The sequence below is a fragment of the Salvelinus fontinalis genome, chromosome 6 (genome assembly GCF_029448725.1).
Source record: "Salvelinus fontinalis isolate EN_2023a chromosome 6, ASM2944872v1, whole genome shotgun sequence".
NCBI lineage: Eukaryota > Metazoa > Chordata > Actinopteri > Salmoniformes > Salmonidae > Salvelinus > Salvelinus fontinalis.
In genome coordinates, this window is record NC_074670.1 from 61,070,080 (window position 1) to 61,094,600 (window position 24,521).

The following is a 24,521-nucleotide window of genomic DNA, read 5'->3' on the forward strand; positions in this document are numbered from 1 at the left end:
TGTTGTGTTATCGGAAAATTGAATGATGTGTTGGAGTCGTGCCTGGCCGTGCAGCTCAGTCCCCTCCTGTGAACAGGACTGAGCACGCACCCCTGAGGGGCCCCTGTGTAGAGGATCAGCTTGGCGGATGTGTTGTTACCATCCCTCACCATCTGCAGTTGCAGAGGGAGGTGTTTAGTCCCAGTCCTTAGCTTATTTTCTAATTAAATTTTTTACCCCCTTTTTCGTGGTATCCAATTGTTAGTAGTTACTGTCTTGTCTCATCGCTACAGCTCCCGTACGGGCTTGAATGACGAAGGTCGAGAGCCATGCGTCCTCCGAAACACAACCCAACCAAGCCGCATTGCTTCTTAACACAGCACGCATCCAACCCGGAAGCCAGCCGCACCAATGTGTCGGAGGAAACACTGTAAACCTAGCGACCTGGTCAGCGTGCACTGCGTCCGGCCCGCCACAGGAGTCTGTGATGCAGTGCCTTAGACCACTGCGCCACCCGGGAGGCCCAGGGTCCTTAGCTTATTGATGAGCTTTCAGGGCACTATGGTGTTGAACGCTGAGCTGTAGTCAATGAATAGCATTCTCACATAGGTGTTCCTTTTGTCCAGGTGGGAAAGGGCAGTGTGGAGTGCAATAGAGATTGCATCATCTGTGGATCTGTTGGGGCGGTATGCAAGTTGGAGTGGGCCTAGGGTTTCTGGGATGATGGTGTTGATGTGAGCCATGACCAGCCTTTCAATGCACTTCATGGCTACAGACGTGAGTGCTACGGGTCGGTAGTCATTTAGGCAGGTTACCTTAGTGTTCTTGGGCACAGGCACTATGGTGGTCTGCTTAAAACATATTGGTATTACAGATTCGGACATGGAGAGGTTGAAAATGTCAGTCAAGACACTTGTCATTTGGTCAGACCATGCTCGCATTATGCTTCCTGGTAATCCGGAAGGCCTGTGAATGTTGACCTGTTTAAAGGTCTTACTCACATCGGCTGCGGAGAGCGTGATCACACAGTCTTCCGGGAACAGCTGGTGCTCTCATGCATGTTTCAGTGTTATTTGCCTTGAAGCGAGCATAGAAGTAGTTTAGTTCGTCTGGTAGGCTCGTGTCTCTTGGCTGTGATTCCCTTTGTAGTCTGTAATGGTTTGCAAGCCCTGCCACATCCGACGAGCATCAGAGCTGGTATAGTACAATTTGATCTTACTGATGCTGCCTGTAATCCATGGCTTCTGGTTGGGGTATGTACGTATTGTCACTGTGGGGATGACGTCATCGATGCACTTATGGATGAAGCCAATGACTGTTGTGATGTATTCCTCAATGCCACCGGAGGAATCCCGGAACATATTCCAGTCTGTGCTAGCAAAACAGTCGTGTAGCTTAGCATCTTCTTCATCTGACCACTTTTTTATTGATCTAGTCACTGTGGCTTCCTGCTTTAATTTTAGCTTGTAAGCAGGAATCAGGAGGATAGAATTATGGTCATATTTGCCAAATGGAGGGCAAGGGAGGGCTTTATATGCATCTCTGTGTGTGAAGTGTTGGTGGTCCAGAGTTTTTTTTCCCTCTGGTTGCACATTTAACATGCTGATAGAAATTTGGTAAAACGGATTTAAGTTTCCCTGCATTAAAGTCCCCGGCTACTAGGAGCGCTGCCTCTGGGTAAGCATTTTCTTGTTTGCTTGTGGCGGTGAATGAATTCAGCTCATTCAATGCTGTCTTCGTGCCAGCCTCTGACTGTGGTGGTATGTAAACAGTTACAAAGAATACAGATGAAAACTATTTCAGTAGGTATTGTGGTCTACAGCTTATCATGAGATACTCTACCTCAGGTTAGCAATAGCTCGAGACGTCCTTAGATATCGTGCACTAGCTGTTATTTACAAAAATACATAGTCCGCCGCCCCTTGTCTTTCCAGACGCCGCTGTTCTATCCTGCCATACATAATATTTGTGCATCCTTCAAGCTTGAACGTCTGAATGTCATAACATTGGATTGGAATTGTCCTTTGAAGCACAATGGGATTGTTAAGATTCCATTTTGCTCTCTGAAAGGATGTCACATATGAACAAAACCATGAAGGCCACTCCAACAAGAATCCTGGAAATGGCCCCCTACATGTGATTTTAGATTGCAGCCTTGTCAATGGCTACATAATGAAACTCAAAATAGAGTAGTTGGGAATAGTCCCATAGAAAGAAAAGCCTGCACACATAGCATTACCTTATTTACACAAGTATTCAGACACTTTGATATGAGACTCAACATTGAGCTCAGGTGCATCCTGTTTCCATTGATCAACTATTGAGATGTTTCTACAACTTGATAAATTAAATTGATTAGACATGATTTGGAAAGGTACACACCTGTCTATATAAGGTCCACAGCTAACAGTGCATGTCAGAGCAAAAACCAAGCCATGAGGTCGAAGGAATTGTCCTTAGAGCTTCGAGACAGGATTGTGTCAAGGTACAGAGCTGGGAAGGGTTCCGAAAATGTTCTGCAGCATTGAATGTCCCAAAGAACACAGTGGCCTCCATCATTCCTAAATGGAAAAAGTTTGGACCCACCAAGATTCTTCCTAGAGCTGGTTGCCTGGCCAAACTGAGCAGTCGGGGAGAAGGACCTTGGTTAGGGAGGTGACAAAGAACCCAATGGTCAGTCTAACAGAGCCCCAGAGTTCCTCTGTGGAGATGGGAGAGCCTTCCAGAAGGACAACCATCTCTGCAGCACTACACCAATCAAGCCTTTATAGTAGAGTGGCCAGACGGAAGCCACTCCTCAGTAAAAGGCACACAACTGCCCGCTTGGAGTTTGCCAAAAGGTACCTAAAGGACTCTCAGACCATGAGAAATTAGATTCTCTGGTCTGATGAAACCAAGATTGAACACTTTGGCCTGAATGCCAAGCATCACGTCTGGATGACCTCATATTGGGGAGAAGGTTCACCTTCCAGCAGAACAACGACCCTAAGCACACAGCCAAGATAATGCAGGAGTGGCTTCGGGACAAGTCTCTGAATGTCCTAGAGTGGCCCAGCCAGAGCCCAGAATTGAACCCGATCTAACATCTCTGGAGAGACCTGAAAATAGCTGTGCAGCGACGCTCCCCATCCAACCTGACAGAGCTTGAGAGGATCTGCAGAGAAGAATGGGATAAACTCCCCAAATACAGGTGTGCCATGCTTGTAGCATCATACCCAAGGAGACTCAAGGCTGTAATAGCTGCCAAAGGTGATTCAACAAAGTCCTGAGTAAATAGTCTGAATACATACAGTATGTTAATGTGATATTTCTTTTTTTATTATTCTAAAAACCTGTTTTTGCTTTGTCATTATGGGATATTGTGTGTACAGGGAGGGAACATAGTTGAATGAATTTTAGAATTAGGCTGTAACGTAACAAAATGTGGAAAAAGTGAAGGGGTCTGAATACTTTCCGAATACACTGTAGACTGACCAGGTGAATCCAGGTGAAAGCTATGATCAATCAGGGTGAAAGCCTTGAGAAATGGATTGTGTATTCAGAGGGTGAATGGGCAATACAAAAGTGCCTTTGAATGCGGTATGGTAGTAGGTGCCAGGGGCACCGGTTTGTGTCAAGAACTACAACATTTCTACGTTTTTGATGCTCAACAGTTTCCCGTGTGTATAAAAGAATGGTCCACCACCCAAAGGACCATTCTTCAGCCAACTTGACACAACTGTGGGAAACATTGGAGTCAACATGGGCCAGCATCCCTGTCAAACACTTTCGACACCTTGTAGAGACCATGCCCCGATGAATTGAGGCTTTTCTGAGGGCAAAAGGGGAGGTGCAACTAGGGCTGTGGTGGTCATGAGATTATGTCAGCCGGTTATTGTCAAGGAAATAACTGCCGGTCTCACGGTAATTGACCATAATGAACATAAACACATTTAGCATCTCCTGGCTTCCACTCATAGCCTACAAGCCACTGATGCAGACCTTTAGAACATCTGCTTTTTAAAAAGTCTAATCAATTCATTTAATATAGCCTACAGTGGTTCCCAAACATTCTATAGTCCCGTACCCCTTCAAACATTCAACCTCCAGCTGCGTACCCCCTCTAGCAACAGGGTCAGCGCACTCTCAAATGTTGTTTTTTGCCATCATTGTATGCCTGCCACACACACACTATACGATACATTTAATAAACATAAGAATGAGTATGAGTTTTTAACACAACCCAGCTCATGGGAAGTGACAAAGAGCTCTTATAGGACCAGGGCACAAATAATAACATAATAATAATCAATCATTTTGCTCTTTATTTAGCCATCTTACACATAAAACTTAATTTGTTCATCAAAAATTGTGAATAACTCACAACAGGTTAATGAGAAGGGTGTGCTTGAAAGGATACAATGTTGGGTTGTATTGGAGAGCGTCTCAGTCTTAAATCATTTTCCACACACAGTCTGTGCCTGTATTTAGTTTTCATGCTAGTGAGGGCTGAGAATCCACTCTCACATATGTACGTGGTTGCAAAGGTCATCAGTGTCTGAACAGCGCGATTTATCAAGACATGATACTCTGAGCGCAGCACAATCCAGAAATCTGGCAGCGACTTCTGATTAAATTCAATTTTCACAGAACCGTTTGTTGCAATTTCGATGAGTCTCTCTTGTTCAGATATCGGTAAGTGGACTGGAGGCAGGGCATGAAAGGGATGACAAATCCAGTTGTTTGTGTCATCCATTTCGGGAATGTACCAGCATAATTGCGCACACAACTCACTCAGGTGCTTCGCTATATCATATTTGACATTCTCCGTAAGCTTGAGTTCATTTGCACACAAAAAAATCATACAATGATGGAAAGACCTGTGTGTTGTCCTTGTTAATGCAGACAGAGAAGAGCTCCAACTTCTTAATCATAGCCTCAATTTTGTCCCGCACGTTGAATATAGTTGTGGAGAGTCCCTGTTATCCTAGATTCAGATCATTCAGGCGAGAAAAAACATCATCCAGATAGGCCAGTCGTGTGAGAAACCTGTCATCATGCAAGCGGTCAGAGAAGAGAAAATGATGGTCAGTAAAGAAAACTTTAAGCTCGTCTCTCAATTTTAAAAAACGTGTCAGTACTTTGCCCCTTGATAATCAGCACACTTCTATGTTGTAAAAGCGTTACATGGTCGCTGCCCATAACATTGCATAGTGCAGAAAATACACGAGTGTTCAGGGACCTTGCTTTTAACAAAGTTAACCATTTTCACTGTCGTGTCCAAAATGTCTTTCAAGCTGTCAGGCATTCCTTTGGCAGCAAGAACCTCTTGGTGGATGCTGCAGTGTACCCAAGTGGCATCGGCAGCAACTGCTTGCACGCGCGTTACCAGTCCACTACATTTCTACATCTCCACTGGCTTCCAGTTGAAGCTCGCATCCGCTACAAGACCATGGTGCTTGCCTACGGAGCTGTGAGGGGAACGGCACCTCAGTACCTTCAGGCTCTGATCAGGCCCTACACCCAAACAAGGGCACTGCGTTCATCCACCTCTGGCCTGCTCGCCTCCCTACCACTGAGGAAGTACAGTTCCCGCTCAGCCCAGTCAAAACTGTTCGCTGCTCTGGCACCCCAATGGTGGAACAAACTCCCGCACGACGCCAGGACAGCGGAGTCAATCACCACCTTCCGGAGACACCTGAAACCCCACCTCTTTAAGGAATAACTAGGATAGGATAAAGCAATCCTTCTGACACCCCCCCCCCCTTAAAATATTTAGATGCACTATTGTAAAGTGGCTGTTCCACTGGATGTCATAAGGTGAATGCACCAATTTGTAAGTCGCTCTGGATAAGAGCGTCTGCTAAATGACTTAAATGTAATGTAAATGTAATTTCCCTGTCATGGCTTTTGCGCCATCAGTACAGATACCAACACATCTTGACCACCAACGTCCATTTGATGTCACAAAGCTGTCCAGTACTTAAAAATATCCTCTCCTGTTGTCCTGGTTTCCAGTGGTTTGCAGAAGAGGATGTCTTCTTTAATTGACACCCCATAAATGTAATGGACATATACCAGGAGCTGTGCCAGGCCCACCCCGTCTGTTGACTCATCCAGCTGAAACGCTTAGAATTCACTGGCTTGTATGCAAATTAGTAATTGTTTTAAAACATCTCCTGCCATGTCACTGATGCGTTGTATAGTTCTTTTGGGCCTTTCCCCCCAGCATTGTCCCATCCATATCCGCGGCAGCAGGAATAATTAAGTCCTCCACAATAGTTTGGGGCTTGCCTGTCCTAGCCACTCGGTAGCTCACCATGTAAGACGCTACTAGCCCCTTCTTATTAATGGTATCTGTTGCTTTTATACATGTCTTACTAATTGAAGTCGTCTTAATTCTCGTTCAAAAAACTCCCGTGGTTTATCTTTCAAATTGGCATGTTTTGTTTCTAAATGTCTCCATAAGAGTGAAGGTTTCATCGAGTTGTGCGATAGTACTTTTGCACATATAACACACTGTGGCTGAGGAAAGGCACTACTCCCAGTATAAGTGAACCCCAAATCAATGTTGTTCTCATCATATTTGCGCCTCTTTGATGGTCCAACGTCCCTGTCTGTTGTTCGTGCTTTCCCGGGTAAGGGGGCAGTAGCTCTTCGGCTGCATCAGATTCACAACTGTCAGTGTCCATGCTAGCTGGGCTAACAACAAATGTAGAATTACTGATGCTAGCATTGGATGTACTCGTGGAAGCAGAACAACTTGTGTCGTCGACATGTGCCGATGTAGTACTGCTGGTAGCAGGTGTAGTACTGCTGGTAGTAGCAGTACCTTACTTTTTTTTAACCCTTTATCAATTTTCGAGCAAACAGAATGAGCAGCATCTACGTTTGGCTGCATACGGACCGTTAGTGGAATTCCCGAGAGAAAGTAACGGTTAATGTGATTGGATGTTAATTATTTGACTAGGCTACCAGTATTTGACATTGTGTTGTGATTTCGCTGAACACTAGATGGTTTAATTTTCTTTTTGGCAGTGAAACGAGGCCCCAATGTTTAGCCCCATTGGAAAATATAAATGGACAGTTTGAAAATGTGAAGACATAAAAAAAAAAAATATATATAGTATTATTTTTTGGTTTTAAAAGTGAATCACATGTTTATTTGCCATACCCCCGACAGCATTGCGCGTACCCCTGGGGGTATACCGGTTTGGGAATACCTGGCCTACACCATCACAAAAATCCATTGTTTATTTGAGCCAGGTCTAAAGAAGTAGCCTAGTGGTTAGAGCATTGGGCCAGTAACCGAAAGGTTGCTGGATTGAATCCCTGAGCTGACAAGGTCAAAATATGTAGTTCTGCCCCTGAACAAGGCAGTTAACCCACTGTTCCCCGGTAGGCCGTCATTGTAAATAAGAATTTGTTCTTAACTGACTTGCCTAGTTAAATAAAGGTTAAATAAAAAAATACTCTGAGTTGTCCTTATGTTAGGCTCTGATCTGGCTGTGCCAAATGGCTGTGGGTTACACTAGTTAATTTAGCAGACAAGATTTGCTTAGAATTTCATGGCATTATTTTATAGTATGAAGAATACAGTTGGACATAGCTGAATAAAATATGAATCATATTTTCTCCTAATGACGTCTGAGGGAGTCCGCACATGCGACTATTCTGTATTGACCGGTTAACAAATGAACAGGTCCTCCTATGTACTTCATTTAGAGTTATTTATGCAACTTTAGGCTGTATGCTTTTATTGTTGTCATAGTGATTAGAGGGACGATAGAGTGCTGAGTACCAGGCAGTTAGCAAGTTTGGTAGACTACTAATGACCATCAGCAGCATCAGAGCTTGGAGAAGCCTAGTTACCCTCCGGTGTGGCAGTAATACGGTCACCTTAACAGCCCTAGGTGCAACTCAATATTAGGAAGGTGTTTCCTAATGTTTTGTATACTCAGTGTATGTGGGTGCAGGAATAAAGCAATGGAGCAGCGTATCTGGTGTGCAAGCTTTTCTTTTTTTTAAGGATTATTATAGTACTTTTTTATTTATTTTTCTCCCAATTTTATGATATTCATTGGTCGTTACAGTCTTGTCATGCGCAGGAGAGCAGGGATGTCTGAGAAGGGTGTTTAATTCCCCAAAACTATGCTCATGATACTCAGCAACTCGTGCAAACGCAACAAACTTTACATACACGTGCGTAAATCGTGAACACAACAAACATCAAATACACTCGAGCGCAATACACACAAATCTAATCCCGCACGAACTAAGGCAGGCAACAGGTACCCTATATACACACAGAAATAAACGCAATTGAAACCAGGTGTGAAAAGAATCACAGACAAAACAAACAGAAAAGGTAAAAGGGATCGGTGGCGGCTAGTAAACCTGGGCGGCCGACCACCGAGCGCCACCCCAACAGGGAGAGGAGTTACCTTCGGTAGAAGTCGTGACAGTATCACACACTCTCCCCTGCAACCTGATCTCATAATTTGACCCCTTAATTCAGTGTGGTTACAGAGTTAATACCGCATGGTTACAGGGTTAAAACAGAAACAACTGAAAGGGTTAAGTTAATGTATTAATTCTGAATTGTTAAGGTTAGGCGTATGGTTTGGGGAAAGCTTAAAAGAAAATAATTAAAAACAATGTGCTGTTCCCATTAAGTATCATCAAGTACCCTCCCTGCTTGCTAGAGAATTGTGAACTGCTCTGAGGCGTGTGAGCTTGAACAAAATGCTATGTCATCATTTATCATTTTTTGGGGGTGAGTGCAGTTCCTCTTGCTGTTCATAGGTAAGCACCATGGTTTTGTAGTGGGGATGCAGTGGCAACCCGTCATTCAGGGCAGGTGGGGCAGAGCCTCACTTCTTTTGAGCCACTCATGTTTGTTTTGTTGGGGGGGGGGGGTTGCTGTTTTGCATGTTATTTTTGCAATAATACGTGTCACATATCAGTTTGTAAACAATGTAAAATTAAAATCATTGAATTAATAAAGCCGCATACAAACTGTCTCTTTTTTGCTTTTTTTCAACAAGGATGCTCCAAAATGCAGGTGTTTCAGCCTAGCTGAGTGCTTTCTGTGGTGTTGGGGCAGCCAGCTGAAAATACGGAGCTTAGGGGTTGGTAATGTTCCCTAGTTGCGCCAGGATTGGCTCAGTGTTCTGTCACTCATGGGGACACTACGGGTAGAGCTTGAAAATTCAAGCCCCTTGGGTGCTGCCATAGAGGTACATTTGAAGAGCCCTTACCAAGAAGTCTCAAGGTCATTGGCCACAGATAAAATGACGTCAAATCACGTTATATCTACAGTAGCTTTGATTGGACTGATGTCAACGTCATACTTTCAAAATCGTGGCTAGCGGTCATCATCATGAATCAAGTCAACAATCTTTTGACAAATCCTTTTTAATCCTTGTCATATGAAAATAAATAATGAAGAGAAATGATAGATAAAATGTATCAGTGCTAATTGGCCATTGGACATAAATATTACACAACGAAAGTTGGAAATTGTAAATTCAACAATGAGTGGTTTGGAAGGAATCAGTGACTAACTGCAAGCATTGCAAAGCAATCACTAGCCTGCTATTCAGTAAAGTGGTTGTGTGGTCCCAAGTCTGGGTTTAAGGGTCTCTTTTCCAAGCTTAAAATTATAAACAGTCAGCATTGGCCATGCTGTCAATCCAGCATGATTTCTGCCCCACTCAAACAACCGTTAACTTCTCTGGGATAGGTGGGACGGTAGCGTCCCACTTGGCCAAAATCCAGAAAGAATGTAGCGCGCCAAATTCAAATATATTACTATAAAACTCTATCTTTCATGAAATCACACATGAAAGACACCAAATTAAAGCTACACATGTTGTGAATCCAGCCAACATGTCTGATTTCAAAAAGATTTATGGGGAAAGCACACCAAACAATTATGTTAGCTCAGTATATAGCCAGAGAAAAACACAGCCATTTTCCCAGCAAAAGATAGTAGTCACAAAAAGCAGAAATAGAGATAAAATGTATCACTAACCTTTGATGATCTTTATCAGATGACACTCATAGGACATCATGTTACACAATACATTTATGTTTTGTTCGATAATGTGCATATTTATATCCACAAATCTCGGTTTACATTGGCGCCATGTTCAGAAATGCCTCCAAAATATCCGGAGTAATTGCAGAGAGCCACGTCAAATAACAGAAATACTCATCATAAACTTTGATGAAAGATACATGTTTTACACAGAATTAAAGATACACTTGTTCTTAATGCAACCGCTGTGTCAGATAAAAAAAAAAAAACTTACGTAAAAAGCACACCATGCAATAATCTGAGACGGCGCTCAGATTTAACAAAATTTCTCCGCCATGTTGGAGTCAACAGAAATACGTAATTACATCATATATATTCCCTTACCTTTGATTATGTTCATAAGAATGCACTGCCAGGAATCCTAGTTCCACAATAAATCGTTGTTTTGTTCGATAATGTCCATTACTTATGTCCAATTAGCTACTTTTGCTGGCATGTATAGTACACGTGTCCAAACGCTCGCGCAGATGCAGGCAAACTTCGGACAAAAACTTCAAAAAGTTATATTACACGTCGAATAAACTGGTCAAACTTAGTAGAGAATCAATCTTCAGGATGTTGTTATCATATATATCGAATAACGTTCCAACCGGAGCATTTCTTCATGTCTGTATAAGTAATGGAACGCAAGGCGATATCATGAGGAAAGCGCGTGAGCAAGAACTGGCAATCTGCCAGACCAATGACTGAAACACCTCCCATCTGGCCCCACATCACACTAGAGGCTTCATTCAGCGTTCTACAGACTGTTGACATCTAGTGGAAGGCGTAGGAAGTGCAAACAGATCCATATATTACAGGGAATTGAATAGGCGATGACTTTAACATCGATGACTTTAACATCGACCAGAATTCTCACTTCCTGTTTGGATTTTTTCTCATGTGCCTGCCATATGAGTTTTTTTTGCCTGCCATATGAGTTCTGTTATACTCACAGACATCATTCAAACAGTTATAGAAACTTCGGAGTGTGTTCTATCCAATACTAATAATAATATGCATATATTAGTATCTGGGACAGAGTAGGAGGGAGTTCACTATGGGCACGCAATTCATCCAAAAGTGAAAATGCTGCCCCCTATATCAAAGAAGTTAACTCGGAACTGGGAAATCTGACTTCAGTGAGTTCAAGACACCTGGGAACTCGGGAATAAAAGAGGTTCGACTGGGAAAATACGTTTTGAATTCGGAATTGTAAATTTGGCAACTTGGGCCTCTTTCTAGAGCTACCACCTGAAGATCACTTACGTCATCATGATTTCACTTCGTTTTTTTCCGAGTTCCCAGTTGTTTTGAAAGCACCAGAAATCCAGAGAATGACAGACTTTGATGACAAAGTTTGATGACAAATTTGCCCACAAAGGACCGCCGCGCCACCTTCCTGTTCAAGTGAGCATAGCACAACAAGGTTAGCCCAAAAATGTCTTGCATGCTGCTGCATAAATGATGTAATATGCCAGGGAGATATGGATACTGTAGCTAAGATTGTAATAGTAAGTGTTTGTTGTGTAGTAAACTGTTAGAAGCCCATGTGCCTCACCCTAATAATTTGGTCAATTTTTTCCTCTTAATTTTGCCTACTGTTCTGACTTGGTGGTGCACATGTAGCCTATAACCTGTTTTAGAGAAATGTAATCATTGAATATTGTAAGAGCTTTCATTGTCTGCTTATATGACCACTTTATTTATCCTATGGTTCTGACTTGGTGTACAGGGAGAAAACTGTAAGAACAGCCCATGTTCTGAATTCTGTCACTGTATATTTCAAAAGTGCTGAACAAATAGTTATATTGACTATGTCCGTCGTAGCTCGCTTATTAATGTCCTAACTGAATTAACGGCCCCTTACGCACTTGTCGTCCTCTTATGCCATAGTTTGTACATCTCAATTGTCAGTAGAAACCACATTTGTTTAAGCAAGTCAGCCATATCAGCTATGTTTTTTTAAAGACAGTAAATGAGTATGAATTAACTGTTTCGCTGCCAGACAAGGCTCCGCTGATAGCCATGTGTGGCAGTGGTAAGATATTGGGACTGCTGTTGGGACAGCTTTATGTAGAACCTAACAGTTTGTAGGCACCGTTTGTCACCGTTATAGTGCAATTCATGTATTGTTTAGTGTTGTGTTGTATAGTGAGTTTGCTGGCAGGCATCACCCCCAAAAATGTGGTTTGCCCTACCAAGATTTACAGTTGAAGTCAGAAGTTTACATCCACCTTATTCGAATACATTTAAACTCAGTTTTTCACAATTCCTGACAATTTATCTGAGTAAAAATGCCCTGTCCTAGGTCAGTTAGGATCACCACTTTATTTTAAGAAAGTGAAATGTCCGAATAATAGTAGAGAGAATGTAACGGTTTTCCTCATCCGAAGAGGAGGAGGAAAACCGTTACAGAACCACCCACCGAACCAGAACCAAGCAGCGTGAATTCGAGCAGTGGCCAGCTACACAGGATTATTGGAGTTGGGAGGAAATATTGGACGGAAAAGGTCCATGGGCACAGCCGGGAGAATATCGCCGTCCCAAAGCTGAGCTGGAGGCAGCGAAAGCAGAGAGGCGGCGATATGAGGAGGCAGCTAGGAGACGTGGCTGGAAGCCGGAGAATCAAGCAAGACCAGAGTTATGAAGGTACGCGGCTAGCACGGAAGCCCGTGAAGAAACCCCAAAAATTTCTTGGGGGGGGGGCTAAGAGGTAGTGGGCCAAGGGCAGGTAGGAGACCTGCGCCCACTTCTCAGGCTAACCGTGGAGAGCGGGAGTACGGGCAGACACCGTGTTACGCAGTAGAGCGCACGGTGTCTCCTGTACGTGTGCATAGCCCGGTGCGGGTTATTCCACCTCCCCGCACTGGTAGGGCTAGATTGAGCATTGAGCCAAGTGCCATGAAGCCGGCTCTACATATCTGGCCACCAGTGCGTCTCCTCGGAACGGCTTACATGGCACCAGCCTTACGCATGGTGTCCCCGGTTCGCCTACATAGCCCGGTGCGGGTTATTCCACCTCCCCGCACTGGTCGGGCGACGGGGAGTATTCAACCAGGTAAGGTTGGGCAGGCTCAATGCTCAAGGGAGCCAGTACGCCTGTACGGTCCGGTATTTCCGGCGCCTCCTTCCCGTCCCAGCCTAGTACCACCAGTGCCTACACCACGCACCAGGCTTCCAGTGCGTTTCCAGAGCCCTGTTCCTCCTCCACGCACTCTCCCTATGGTGCGTGTCTCCAGCCCAGTGCCTCCAGTTCCGGCACCACGCACTAAGCCACCTGTGCGTCTCCAGAGCCCTGTACGCACTGTTCCTTCTCCCCGCACTCGCCCTGAGGTGCGTGCCCTTAGCCCGGTACCACCAGTGCCGGTACCACGCACCAGGCCTATAGTGCACTTCGAGAGGTCAGTGTGCCCTGTCCCTGCTCCCCGCACTAGCCTTGAAGTGCGTGTCTCCAGTCCGGTACCTCCAGTTCCGGCACCACGCACCAGGCCTACAGTGCGCCTCAGTCGGCTAGAGTCTGTAGTCTGCCCAACGCCGTCTGAGCCATCCGTCTCCCCAGCGCCATCTGAGCCATCCGTCTCCCCAGCGCCATCTGAGACATCCATCTCCCCAGCGCCATCTGAGCCATCCGTCTCCCCAGCGCCATCTGAGCCATCCGTCTGCCCAGTGCCGTCTGAGCCATCCGTCTGCCCAGTGCCGTCTGAGCCATCCGTCTGTCCCGAGCCATTAGAGCCGCCCGTCTGTCCCGAGCCGTCAGAGCCGTTCGTCAGTCAGGAGCCGCTAGAGCCATTCGTCAGTCAGGATCTGCCAGAGCCGCCAACCAGACAGGATCTGCCAGAGCCGCCAACCAGACAGGATCTGCCAGAGCCGCCAACCAGACAGGATCTACCAGAGCCGCCAACCAGACAGGATCTGCCAGAGCCGCCAACCAGACAGGATCTGCCAGAGCCGGCAACCAGACAGGATCTGCCAGAGCCGCCAACCAGACAGGATCTGCCAGAGCCGCCAACCAGACAGGATCTGCCAAAGCCGCCAACCAGACAGGATCTGCCAGAGCCACCAGCGAGCCATGAGCAGCCAGAGCCGTCAGCGAGCCATGAGCAGCCAGAGCCGTCAGCGAGCCAGGATCTGCCAGAGCCGTCAGCGAGCCATGAGCAGCCAGAGCCGTCAGCGAGCCATGAGCAGCCAGAGCCGTCAGCGAGCCATGAGCGTCTAGAGCCGTCAGCCAGCCATGAGCGTTCAGAGCCGTCAGCCAGCCATGAGCGTCCAGAGCCGTCAGCCATGAGCGTCCAGAGCCGTCAGCCAGCCATGAGCGTCCAGAGCCGTCAGCCAGCCATGAGCGTCCAGAGCCGTCAGCCAGCCATGAGCGTCCAGAGCCGTCAGCCAGCCATGAGCGTCCAGAGCCGTCAGCCAGCCATGAGCAGCCCCTCAGCCCGGAGCTGTCATTAATCCAGAACTGCCCCTCAGTCCAGAGCTGTCTCTCTGTCCGGAGCTGCCCTTCAGTCCGGAGTTGCCCCTCTATCCTGAGCTACCTCTCTATCCTGACCTACCTCTCTGTCTTGAGCTATCTCTCTGTCCTGTGCTACCTTATCCTGGTGCTGCCCCTTATCTTGATGTTACCATTTAAATTAAGTGGGTGTAATAGGAGGGTGGTCATTCTAAGGGGGAGGCGTAAGCTGGGATTGACTATGGTGGGGTGGGGACCTCGCCCAGAGCCTGAGCCACCACCGTGGTCAGATGTCCACCCAGACCCTCCCCTAGACTTTGTGCTGGTGCGCCCGGAGTTTGCACCTCAAGGGGGGGGGGGGGGTGTTATGTCACGTTCCTGACCTGTTTTCTGTTAGTTTTTGTATGTGTTAGTTGGTCAGGACGTGAGTTTGGGTGGGCAGTCTATGTTTTGTGTTTCTATGTTGGTTTATGGGGACCTGATATGGCTCTCAATTCGAGGCAGGTGGTTTTCATTTCCTCTGATTGAGAGCCATATTAAGGTAGGTGTATTCACATTGATTGTTGTGGGTTGTTGTCTCCTGTGTCAGTGTCTGTGTATGTTACGCCACACGGGACTGTTTCAGTTTTGTTTGTTTGTTCGTTTTATGTAGTCAGTTTTCCTGTTCATGCGTTCTTCGTGTTTCATGTAAGTTCGTCCTTCAGGTCTGTCTACGTCGTTTATTGTTTAGTAATTATTCAAGTGTTCGTCGTGTTTTTCTGTTTTGTTTATTAAATATCATGTCATATCACGAAGCTGCATTTTGGTTCAATCCCTGCTCCTCCTCTTCGGATGAAGAGGAAGAGGAAAGCCGTTACAGAGAATGATTTATTTCAGGTTTTATTTCTTTCATCACATTCCCAGTGGGTCAGAGGTTTACATACACTCAATTACTATTTGGTAGCATTGCCTTTAAATTGTTTAACTTGGGTCAAACGTTCCGGGTAGCCTTCCACAAGCTTCCCACAATAAGTTGGGTGAATTTTGGCCCATTCCTCCTGACAGAGCTGGTGTAACTGAGGCAGGTTTGTAGGCCTCCTTGCTCGCACAGGATTTTTCAGTTCTGCCCACAAATTTTCAATAGAATTGAGGTCAGGGCTTTGTGATGGCCACTCCAATACCTTGACTTTGTTGTCCTTAAGCCAATTTGCCACAACTTTGGAAGCATGCTTGGGGTCATTGTCCTTTTGGAAGACCCATTTGCGACCAAGCTTTATTAACTTCCTGACTGATGTCTTGAGATGTTGCTTCAATATATCCACATAATTTTACTTCTTCATGATGCCATCTATTTTGTGAAGTGCACCAGTCCCTCCTGCAGCAAAGCACCCCCACAACATGATACTGCCACCCCCGTGCTTCACGGTTGGGATGGTGTTTTCGGCTTGCAAGCCTCCCCCTTTTCCCTCCAAACATAACGATGGTCATTATGACCAAACAGTTCTATTTTTGTTTCATCAGACCAGAGGACATTTCTCCAAAAAGTATGATCTTTGTCCCCATGTGCAGTTGCAAACCGTAGTCTGGCTATTTTTTATGGCGGTTTTGGAGCAGTGGCTTCTTCCTTGCTTAGTGGCCTTTCAGGTTACATCGATATAGGACTTGTTTTACTGTGGATATAGATACTTTTGTACCTGTTTCCTCCAGCATCTACACAAGGTCCTTTGCTGTTGTTCTAGGATTGATTTGCACTTTTCGCACCAAAGTACGTTTATCTCTAGGAGACGGTGCGGTATGACGACTGTGTGGTCCCATGGTGTTTATACTTGCATACTATTGTTCGTACAGATGAACGTGGTACCTTCAGGCGTTTGTAAATTGCTCCAATGGATGAACCAGAGTTGTGGAGGTCTACAATTTTTTTGCTGAGGTCTTGGCTGATTTCTTTTGATTTTCCAATGATGTCAAGCAAAGAGGCACTGAGTTTGAAGGTAGGCCTTGAAATACATCCACAGGTACAATTGACTGAAATTATGTCAATTAGCCTATCAGAAGCTTCTAAAGCCATGACATAATTTTCTTGAATTTGCCAAGCTGTTTAAAGGCACAGTCAATTTAGTGTATGTAAACTTCTGAACCACTGGAATTGTGGTACAGTGAATTATAAGTGAAATAATCTGCCTGTAAACAATTTTTTGAAAAATACTTGTGTCATGCACAAAGTAGATGTTCTAACCAACTTGCTAAACCTATAGTTTGTTAACAAGACATTTGTGGAGTGGCTGAAAACGAGTTTTAATGACTCCAACATAAGTGTATGTAAACTTCTGACTTCAACTGTACATGCTAATATTACCACTGAGTTGATGCAAGCTTTGACTGGAATCCAGTGGAGTGTGCGAAGGAGCAAAGTGACATGAGAGAACTTGGGAAGGTTGAAAACCAGGCGGGCTGCAACGTACTGGATATGTTGCAGGGGTTTGATGGCACAACCTAAAACACAAAACCACATCTACACTGGAGTTGCTCACCAAGACTATATTAAATGGTCTAGTTACAGTTTTGAATATTGTACAATCCAGCTGTGCAAAGCTCTTAGAGACTTACCCCTAAAGACTCACAGCTGTAATCGCTGCCAAAGGTCCTTCTATAAAGTTTTGACTCAGGGGTGTGAATACTTATGTTAAGGAGCTACGTATTTCTGTATTTCATTTTCAATAAATTTGCAAAATGTTCTAAAAATGTGTTTTCACTTTAACACATTTTAAATTCATGCTGTAACACAACAAATGTGGAATAAGTCAAAGGGTTTGAATATTTTCTGAAAACACTGTATATCGACATCCTCGAGGACTTTCTTGTGACCAACCTGCACTCTCCAGTCTCTCCCTTGTCAAGGATCTCCCTTCTCTCTCATTACTGACATCCACATAAGGAATTACTCTGTGACGAGCACAGACAAATAACACTGGAGTACAACTTCATGATAAAGCCAAATAATACTGTAGCATGATAAAACAGATGACTAGCCAGACATTCGGTTAAAGGTCTGCTTACAGAAAGTAATGAATGTTCTTTCCTCTGTGATAAAATATATCCATCAGCTAGGTACCTTAATAACGAAGCAGAGAAATTCCATTACAGCTTTTGCATATTGTACAATTTGTCTTATGAGTATAGACAGGTACGCTTGGTTTATTTGTCAAACTGGTCTGTGGGAATGTATGGCCCGTTATGATAAATTCCTAACTCATTGTGTTGAATCTTTCTCTTGCTATTTGTCTTTAAACCTGCTGTTTGTATTTCGCTTACAACATCTATGTCGAGGTGAATTACTTTGAGGGGCATCAAGGACCATCCACACACAACAGTATGTCAAAGTGGTTAAATTTGCTTACAAAAGTGCACTTAAAGTCCATTGGAATGCAGTTATAATTGTTGAGAGGTGAGGTCTCTTAGCTACAGCAAAGACCTTGTTCTGGAATTGCTCTGCATGCCTTTACTCAGCCATGGATAAGGACAGAGTGGAGGAGGATTGGGGTACGGGTTGGAGTGAGCTGGTATTCTGTCATAACACTGCTTGTGCTCGGGTTATGCCTTTGAGATAAGCTGTGACCCCATTAGCTTTCATTATAAAGACTGTTTCCAATCACATAGAGCCATTCAGCTTATAGTATGGAGATTTGTCTCTGTTGTCATCAACAGCCAATCGGCTGCCTTACCTGTGATGTCATTCCACAAAGGCCCAAATGTCCCGCTGTTTTTGTAAACTAATCCAAATGAGTGATTAGGATTTTTATTCTGATCCCATGAGCTGTTTAAGAAGCAGCAGCTATTCTTCCTGGGGTCCACACAGAACATAGAACATGAACAAATACAGAACACTGATGGACTGGGACAACACGTGTGAAATCGGCTAAGTCATTTCACAAATGCCCAAATGTCCCTCTGTTTTTGTAAACTAGGCCTAATCCAAATGAGTGTGAAATCTGCTAAGTGATAGGTGTATGTATGGGCATACACCATATTAAAACATTTCGTAATTTCTATTCGTTTTCAAGAATATCCTTGTCCATATGAATTAAAGCACACCTATATTCAATTTCTATTTTCAAATCAAATCATATCAAAGTGTATTTGTCATGTGCGCTGAATACAACAGGTGTAGACCTTACAGTGAAATGCTTACTTACAGGCTCTAACCAGCAGTGCAAAAAAGGTATTAGGTGAACAATAGGTAAGTAAAGAAATAAAAACAACAGTAAAAAGACAGTGTAAAATAACAGTAGCGAGGCTATATACAGTAGCGAGGATATAACAGTAGCAAGGCTATATACAGCCACCGGGCTGATTGAGGTAGTACGTACATGTAGATATGGTTAAAGTGACTATGTATATATGATGAACAGAGAGTAGGAGTAGTGTAAAAGAGGGATTGGCGGGTGGTGCGTGGCGGGACACAATGCAGATAGCCCGGTTAGCCAATGTGCGGGGGCACTGGTTGGTCGGGCCAATTGAGGTAGTATGTACATGCATGTATAGTTAAAGTGACTATGCATATATGATAAACAGAGAGTAGAAGCAGCGTAAAAGAGGGGTTGGAGGGGGGCACAAAATGCAAATAGTCCGGGTAGCCATTTGATTACCTGTTCAGGAGTCTTATGGCTTGGGGGTAAAAACTGTTGAGAAGCCTTTTTGTCCTAGACTTGGCACTCCGGTACCGCTTGCCAATTTTTCGGGCCTTCCTCTGACACCGCCTGGTGTGGAGGTCCTGGATGGCGGGCAGCTTAGCCCCAGTAATGTACTGGGCCGTACACACTACCCTCTGTAGTGCCTTGCGGTCGGAGGCCGAGCAATTACCGTACCAGGCAGTGATGCAACCAGTCAGGATGCTCTCAATGTTGCAGCTGTAGAACCTTTTGAGGATCTGAGGACCCATGACACATTTTTTTAGTTTCCTGAGGGGGAATAGGCTTTCTTGTGCCCTCTTCACGACTGTCTTGGTTTGTTTGGAACATTCTAGTTTGTTGGTGATGTGGACACCAAGGAACTTGAAGCTCTCAACCTGTTCCACTACAGCCCCATCGATGAGAATGGGGGTGTGCTCGGTCCTCCTTTTCCTGTAGTCCACAATGATCTCCTTAGTCTTGGTTACGTTGAGGGATAGGTTGTTATTCTGGCACCACCCGGCCAGGTCTCTGACCTCCTCCCTATAGGCTGTCTCGTCGTTGTCGGTGATCAGGCCTACCACTGTTGTGTGTCGTCTGCAAACTTAATGATGGTGTTGGAGTCGTGCCTGGCCATGCAGTTGTGGGTGAACAGGGAGTACAGGAGGGGACTGAGCACGCACCTCTGGGGAGCTCCAGTGTTGAGGATCAGCATGGCAGATGTGTTGCTACCTACCCTCACCACCTGGGGGCAGCCCGTCAGGAAGTCCAGTTGCAGAGGGATGTGTTTAGTCCCAGGATACTTAGCTTAGTGATGAGCTTTCAGGGCACTATGGTGTTGAACGCTGAGCTGTAGTCAATGAACAGCATTCTCACATAGGTGTTCCTTTTGTCCAGGTGGGAAAGGGCAGTGTGGAGTGCAATAGAGATTGCATCATCTGTGGATCTGTTGTTTGCAGTGGAAACCATGATATGGCTATGCCCATTATATAACAGACCTCTGTTCAAATGCATGTGTATTTGATTATGTGTTATTTAACAACTTATTTTATGTGTATTTGAGTATTATCAAATAATGTGGCCCGAATCAACCTCTTCTATTTCAATATTCAACTTCTTCTGTTTTCAAGTAACAAATATCCAAGTGTCTTGAGTGGCCCAGAGCCTGGACTTAAACCCGATCGAACATCTCTGGAGAGACCTGAAAATAGCTGTGCAGAAACGCTCCCCATCCAACCTGACAGAGCTTGAGAGGATCTGCAGAGATGAAAGGGAGAAACTCCCCAAATACAGGTGTGGCACGATTGTAGCGTCATACCCAAGAAGACTCGAGACTGTAATCGCTGTCAAAGGCGCTTCAACAAAGTACTGAGTAAAGGGTGTGAATACTTACAGTATGTAAATGTAATATTTCAGTTTTTTATATTACATTTTTTGCTAAAATATCTAAAAATCTGTTTTTGCTTTGTCATTATGCGGTAGTCTATGTAGATTGATGAGGGGAAAAAACGTTCAATAATTTTAGAATAAGGCTGTAATGTAACAAAATGTGGGGAAAAAGTAAAGGGGTCTGAATACTTTTGGAATGCACTGTACACTGGAGTGTCTTACCAAGGCAACATGGGATGTTCCTGAGTGGCCTATTTACAGTTTTGATTTAAAGGTGACTCAAACATGTATTGACTCAGGGGTGTGAATACTTATGTAAATGAGATATTTCTGTATTTCATTTTCAAGAAATTTGCTAACATTTCTAAAAACATGTTTTCAATTTATCGTTATTGGGTATTGTGCGTAGATGGGTGAGATATTTTATTTTTTATCCACTTTGAATTCAGGCTGTAGTACAACAACATGTGGAATACATCAAGGGGTATGAATACTTTCTGAAGGCATTGTATGGCATTAACATAACACAGGAACAGGCATTTTTACATGAGTGTGTTTTGACGTTATCTACTTGTCGTAACATCACAAAATGGAGCCAAGGAGAGGGAGGCTGATGAGAGCCACAGCTCATACGCACTGGGCCACCCACATGGCAAATCTAGATTAAAAGTGGATAAGCCGACAGAGAGAGAGAAAGAGAGAGAGAGAACCAGAGAGAGAGGGAGATAGAAATATAGATAGAGAGATGTAGCGATAGAGGGGGGAGAGACAGATAGCTCAACTTGATTAAGGTTGAAAGGCAAGCTTTAGTGAAACAGTGTCCGCAGGGTACGCAGAGTGGAGAGGCGGTATGTATATGTGTGCGAGCCTGTGCGTAAATGTGTGTGTGTTCTGGATTAGGTAGATAAAGCTTGAGAGAGATGCGGGCAGTCCGCCAGCTAGCTGTAACAGGGGGCACATGGGCCATGGGTGTACAGCTGGGGATAACAGGGGGCACATGGGCCATGGGTGTACAGCTGGGGGTAACAGGGCTTAGATGGGCCATGGGTGTACAGCTGGGGATAACAGGGGGCACATGGGCCATGGGTGTACAGCTGGGGATAACAGGGGGCACATGGGCCATGGGTGTACAGCTGGGGATAACAGGGGGCACATGGGCCATGGGTGTACAGCTGGGGATAACAGGGGGCACATGGGCCATGGGTGTACAGCTGGGGATAACAGGGGGCACATGGGCTATGGGTGTACAGCTGGGGATAACAGGGGGCACATGGGCCATGGGTGTACAGCTGGGGGTAACAGGGCTTAGATGGGCCATGGGTGTACAGCTGGGGATAACAGGGGGCACATGGGCCATGGGTGTACAGCTGGGGATAACAGGGGGCACATGGGACATGGGTGTACAGCCGGGGATAACAGGGGGCACATGGGCCATGGGTGTACAGCTGGGGATAACAGGGGGCACATGGGCTATGGGTGTACAGCTGGGGATAACAGGGGGCACATGGGCCATGGGTGTACAGCTGGGGGTAACAGGGCTTAGATGGGCCATGGGTGTACAGCTGGGGATAACAGGGGGCACATGGGCCATGGGTGTACAGCTGGGGATAACAGGGGGCACATGGGCTATGGGTGTACAGCTGGGGATAACAGGGGGCACATGGGCTATGGGTGTACAGCTGGGGATAACAGGGGGCACATGGGCTATGGGTGTACAGCTGGGGGTAACAGGGGGCACATGGGCCATGGATGTACAGCTGGGGGTAACAGGGCTTAGATGGGCCATGGGTGTACAGCTGCGGGTAACAGGGAGAAGATGGCCCTGGGTGTACACCTTGGGGTAACAGGGAGAAGACGGCCCTTGGTGTACAGCTGGGGGTAACAGGGCAGATGGGCCATGGGTGTACAGCTGTGTGCTCGCTCCACCAGCCCCAGGGAGAAGTCTGTCAAAGGCCTATGAAATCGCTCCCCTTTAAAATGCAGCCCCAACAGACTTTCCATGCAAAGTATCTCCTCAACTAATTGATCCTCTTACTTTGGCTGTAGTTATACAGTAGTCGTGTCTTTGAAGATTGCAGGCAATATGTTCTTAGCTATAGGATGGATGGTCTTTTTAACTCTCTCACAATTCCTGTTTAGTTGAAAATCAATAGTCAGTGGCAAATATGTATGCATTGTTATCTGTAGATCACTAATGGTGACAAGGCTTCAGACTAGGCATGTATAAGAGCCATCATGTTCCCTGATTGGACCATTCATGTATTAGAGCCATCATGTTCCTTGATTGGACCATTCATGTATAAGAGCCATCATGTTCCCTGATTGGACCATTCATGTTTAGAGCCATCATGTTCCCTGATGGGATCATTCTGTGTTAACATGGATCGCCTGGGTAGTGGTCAGTAAGTTAATTTTGTTTTGAAACCCACTGAAATTTGAAGGTAGTACCTGAACTTGTCCAACTGGAACAAGTTTTTCATTTCAGACCATTTTCCTACAGTGTGCCATGCTGAACACTACCCTGGTGAGTGAAGTGACCTTCTCTATACATGTGTATGTAATGTGTTGGCATGGTGCGGTTCAACATACATGACTTGTCTGGCATCAAGAAGCCAATATGAGTCATAATCCCCTTTCATTTCATGCCTCCAAACTCTAGTGGCATATTAATGTTGACATGGTTCAATACCAGAGTACATTTTCTATTGACACGGAAAACAGCAAGATACATGAAACACTAGCAAGTATGTTATTAGGCATTCTGTCAACTGAGACATTTTACAACATGTCACTACTCTGTTGAACACTTTTTGATGAGTCATACAGTCCATTGATTTAGGTAAATCCATTGGTGATTTGTATGTAAACAGACTTTGTTCTATAGATTTTCTGTGCATTTTACTATGTCAATCTATGTGTTTGATAAAATGAATGATAAGTATTTTCTGCTTGGTGTCAGTCAGAGAAAAGAGAAAAGCTCTCGTTATTGACTCTAGACCTATTACATTACACTGCCAGTAGCTGGAATAAAAAGGAGGAATTCTCCACACAGAGGATGGAATCAAATATTTATATGGTCTTCAACAGCTGGTGATTTGCCATACACTACTGTAAATTGAAGCCTTTTATTTCGCCATAACGGCCCTATACCATCATTGGGCATAAAATACCAATGATTCACTAGTAAATAAATTGGTAGTGTTGCGCTGCAAAGTACCTTCTTTAAGGGCTTGATGGTACATAATGTTTTCAATTGCCATTTTTCACGCTCTTGCTGCTTCTTTTAACCTTTAAAGCCATCCCTTTTATGGAGATAAAGACATTACCTCTTAGCCTTTCACTGTCAAACACTCTGCATATGTTATGTACTTCAGTGACTTGGCAGTAACTCATGAATATGAAATGTAACAGAAAAGCCAAATAGTCACTGCACTTTATGATAAAATAAACAGATTCCCAATAGTATCCTATTATTCTCAATAGCCACCTCAGCTAAGTGCTTCATACAGTAAAAATGCTTCATCTTTCTATGCATTTATAAGCCTTCGACATGAATACCTTCAATATTTGTAGCAGCGGCTGAGATTCCACTCATAAAAGTGAAATTGCTCTTGGTGTTATTACTCTGTTGGCGAATGTTGATCTTGTTAACTTGATGCAAGTGTGACTGTGTGATATCTTACAGCTTTCTGTCTTTCTGTTTGTTGTTGTTTCAGCAGGATGGGATCCCAGGGAGTTTGCGGATAAAGGGTATGTCTCCATTTTTTTCTTCCTCTCTGTCACAGTGCTTGGGCTTTTACTTTCATGAATATTATTGTTGAGTCGACTATGAAACTGTTATTGGAGAGTTGTGTAAAACGGTTGACAAAACTAAACAGGTAGATAACACTCATTTCCACTGAATGAACTCAGTGCTAAGTGGGGCTAAGGGCCCTTCCTAAGCTAATTGTTTTAAGATGGTTATACGATGGATCATTTAGCTATTTGATTTCGAATT

The 24,521-nt window shown here is 44.7% G+C and overlaps 1 protein-coding gene across 2 annotated transcripts in view; it reads left to right on the forward strand.

Moving 5' to 3' along the window:
* Positions 1-24,521, forward strand: part of LOC129858247 (follistatin-related protein 5-like) — a 225,506-nt gene that overhangs the window by 37,966 nt on the left and 163,019 nt on the right. Inside the window, exon 3 of one of the 2 annotated variants that reach the window (XM_055927333.1) lies at positions 24,241-24,274. In XM_055927333.1, the coding sequence (XP_055783308.1) occupies positions 24,241-24,274 (34 nt within the window). The remainder of the gene's footprint in view (positions 1-24,240; positions 24,275-24,521) is intronic. The other variant, XM_055927334.1, reaches the window with a different exon arrangement.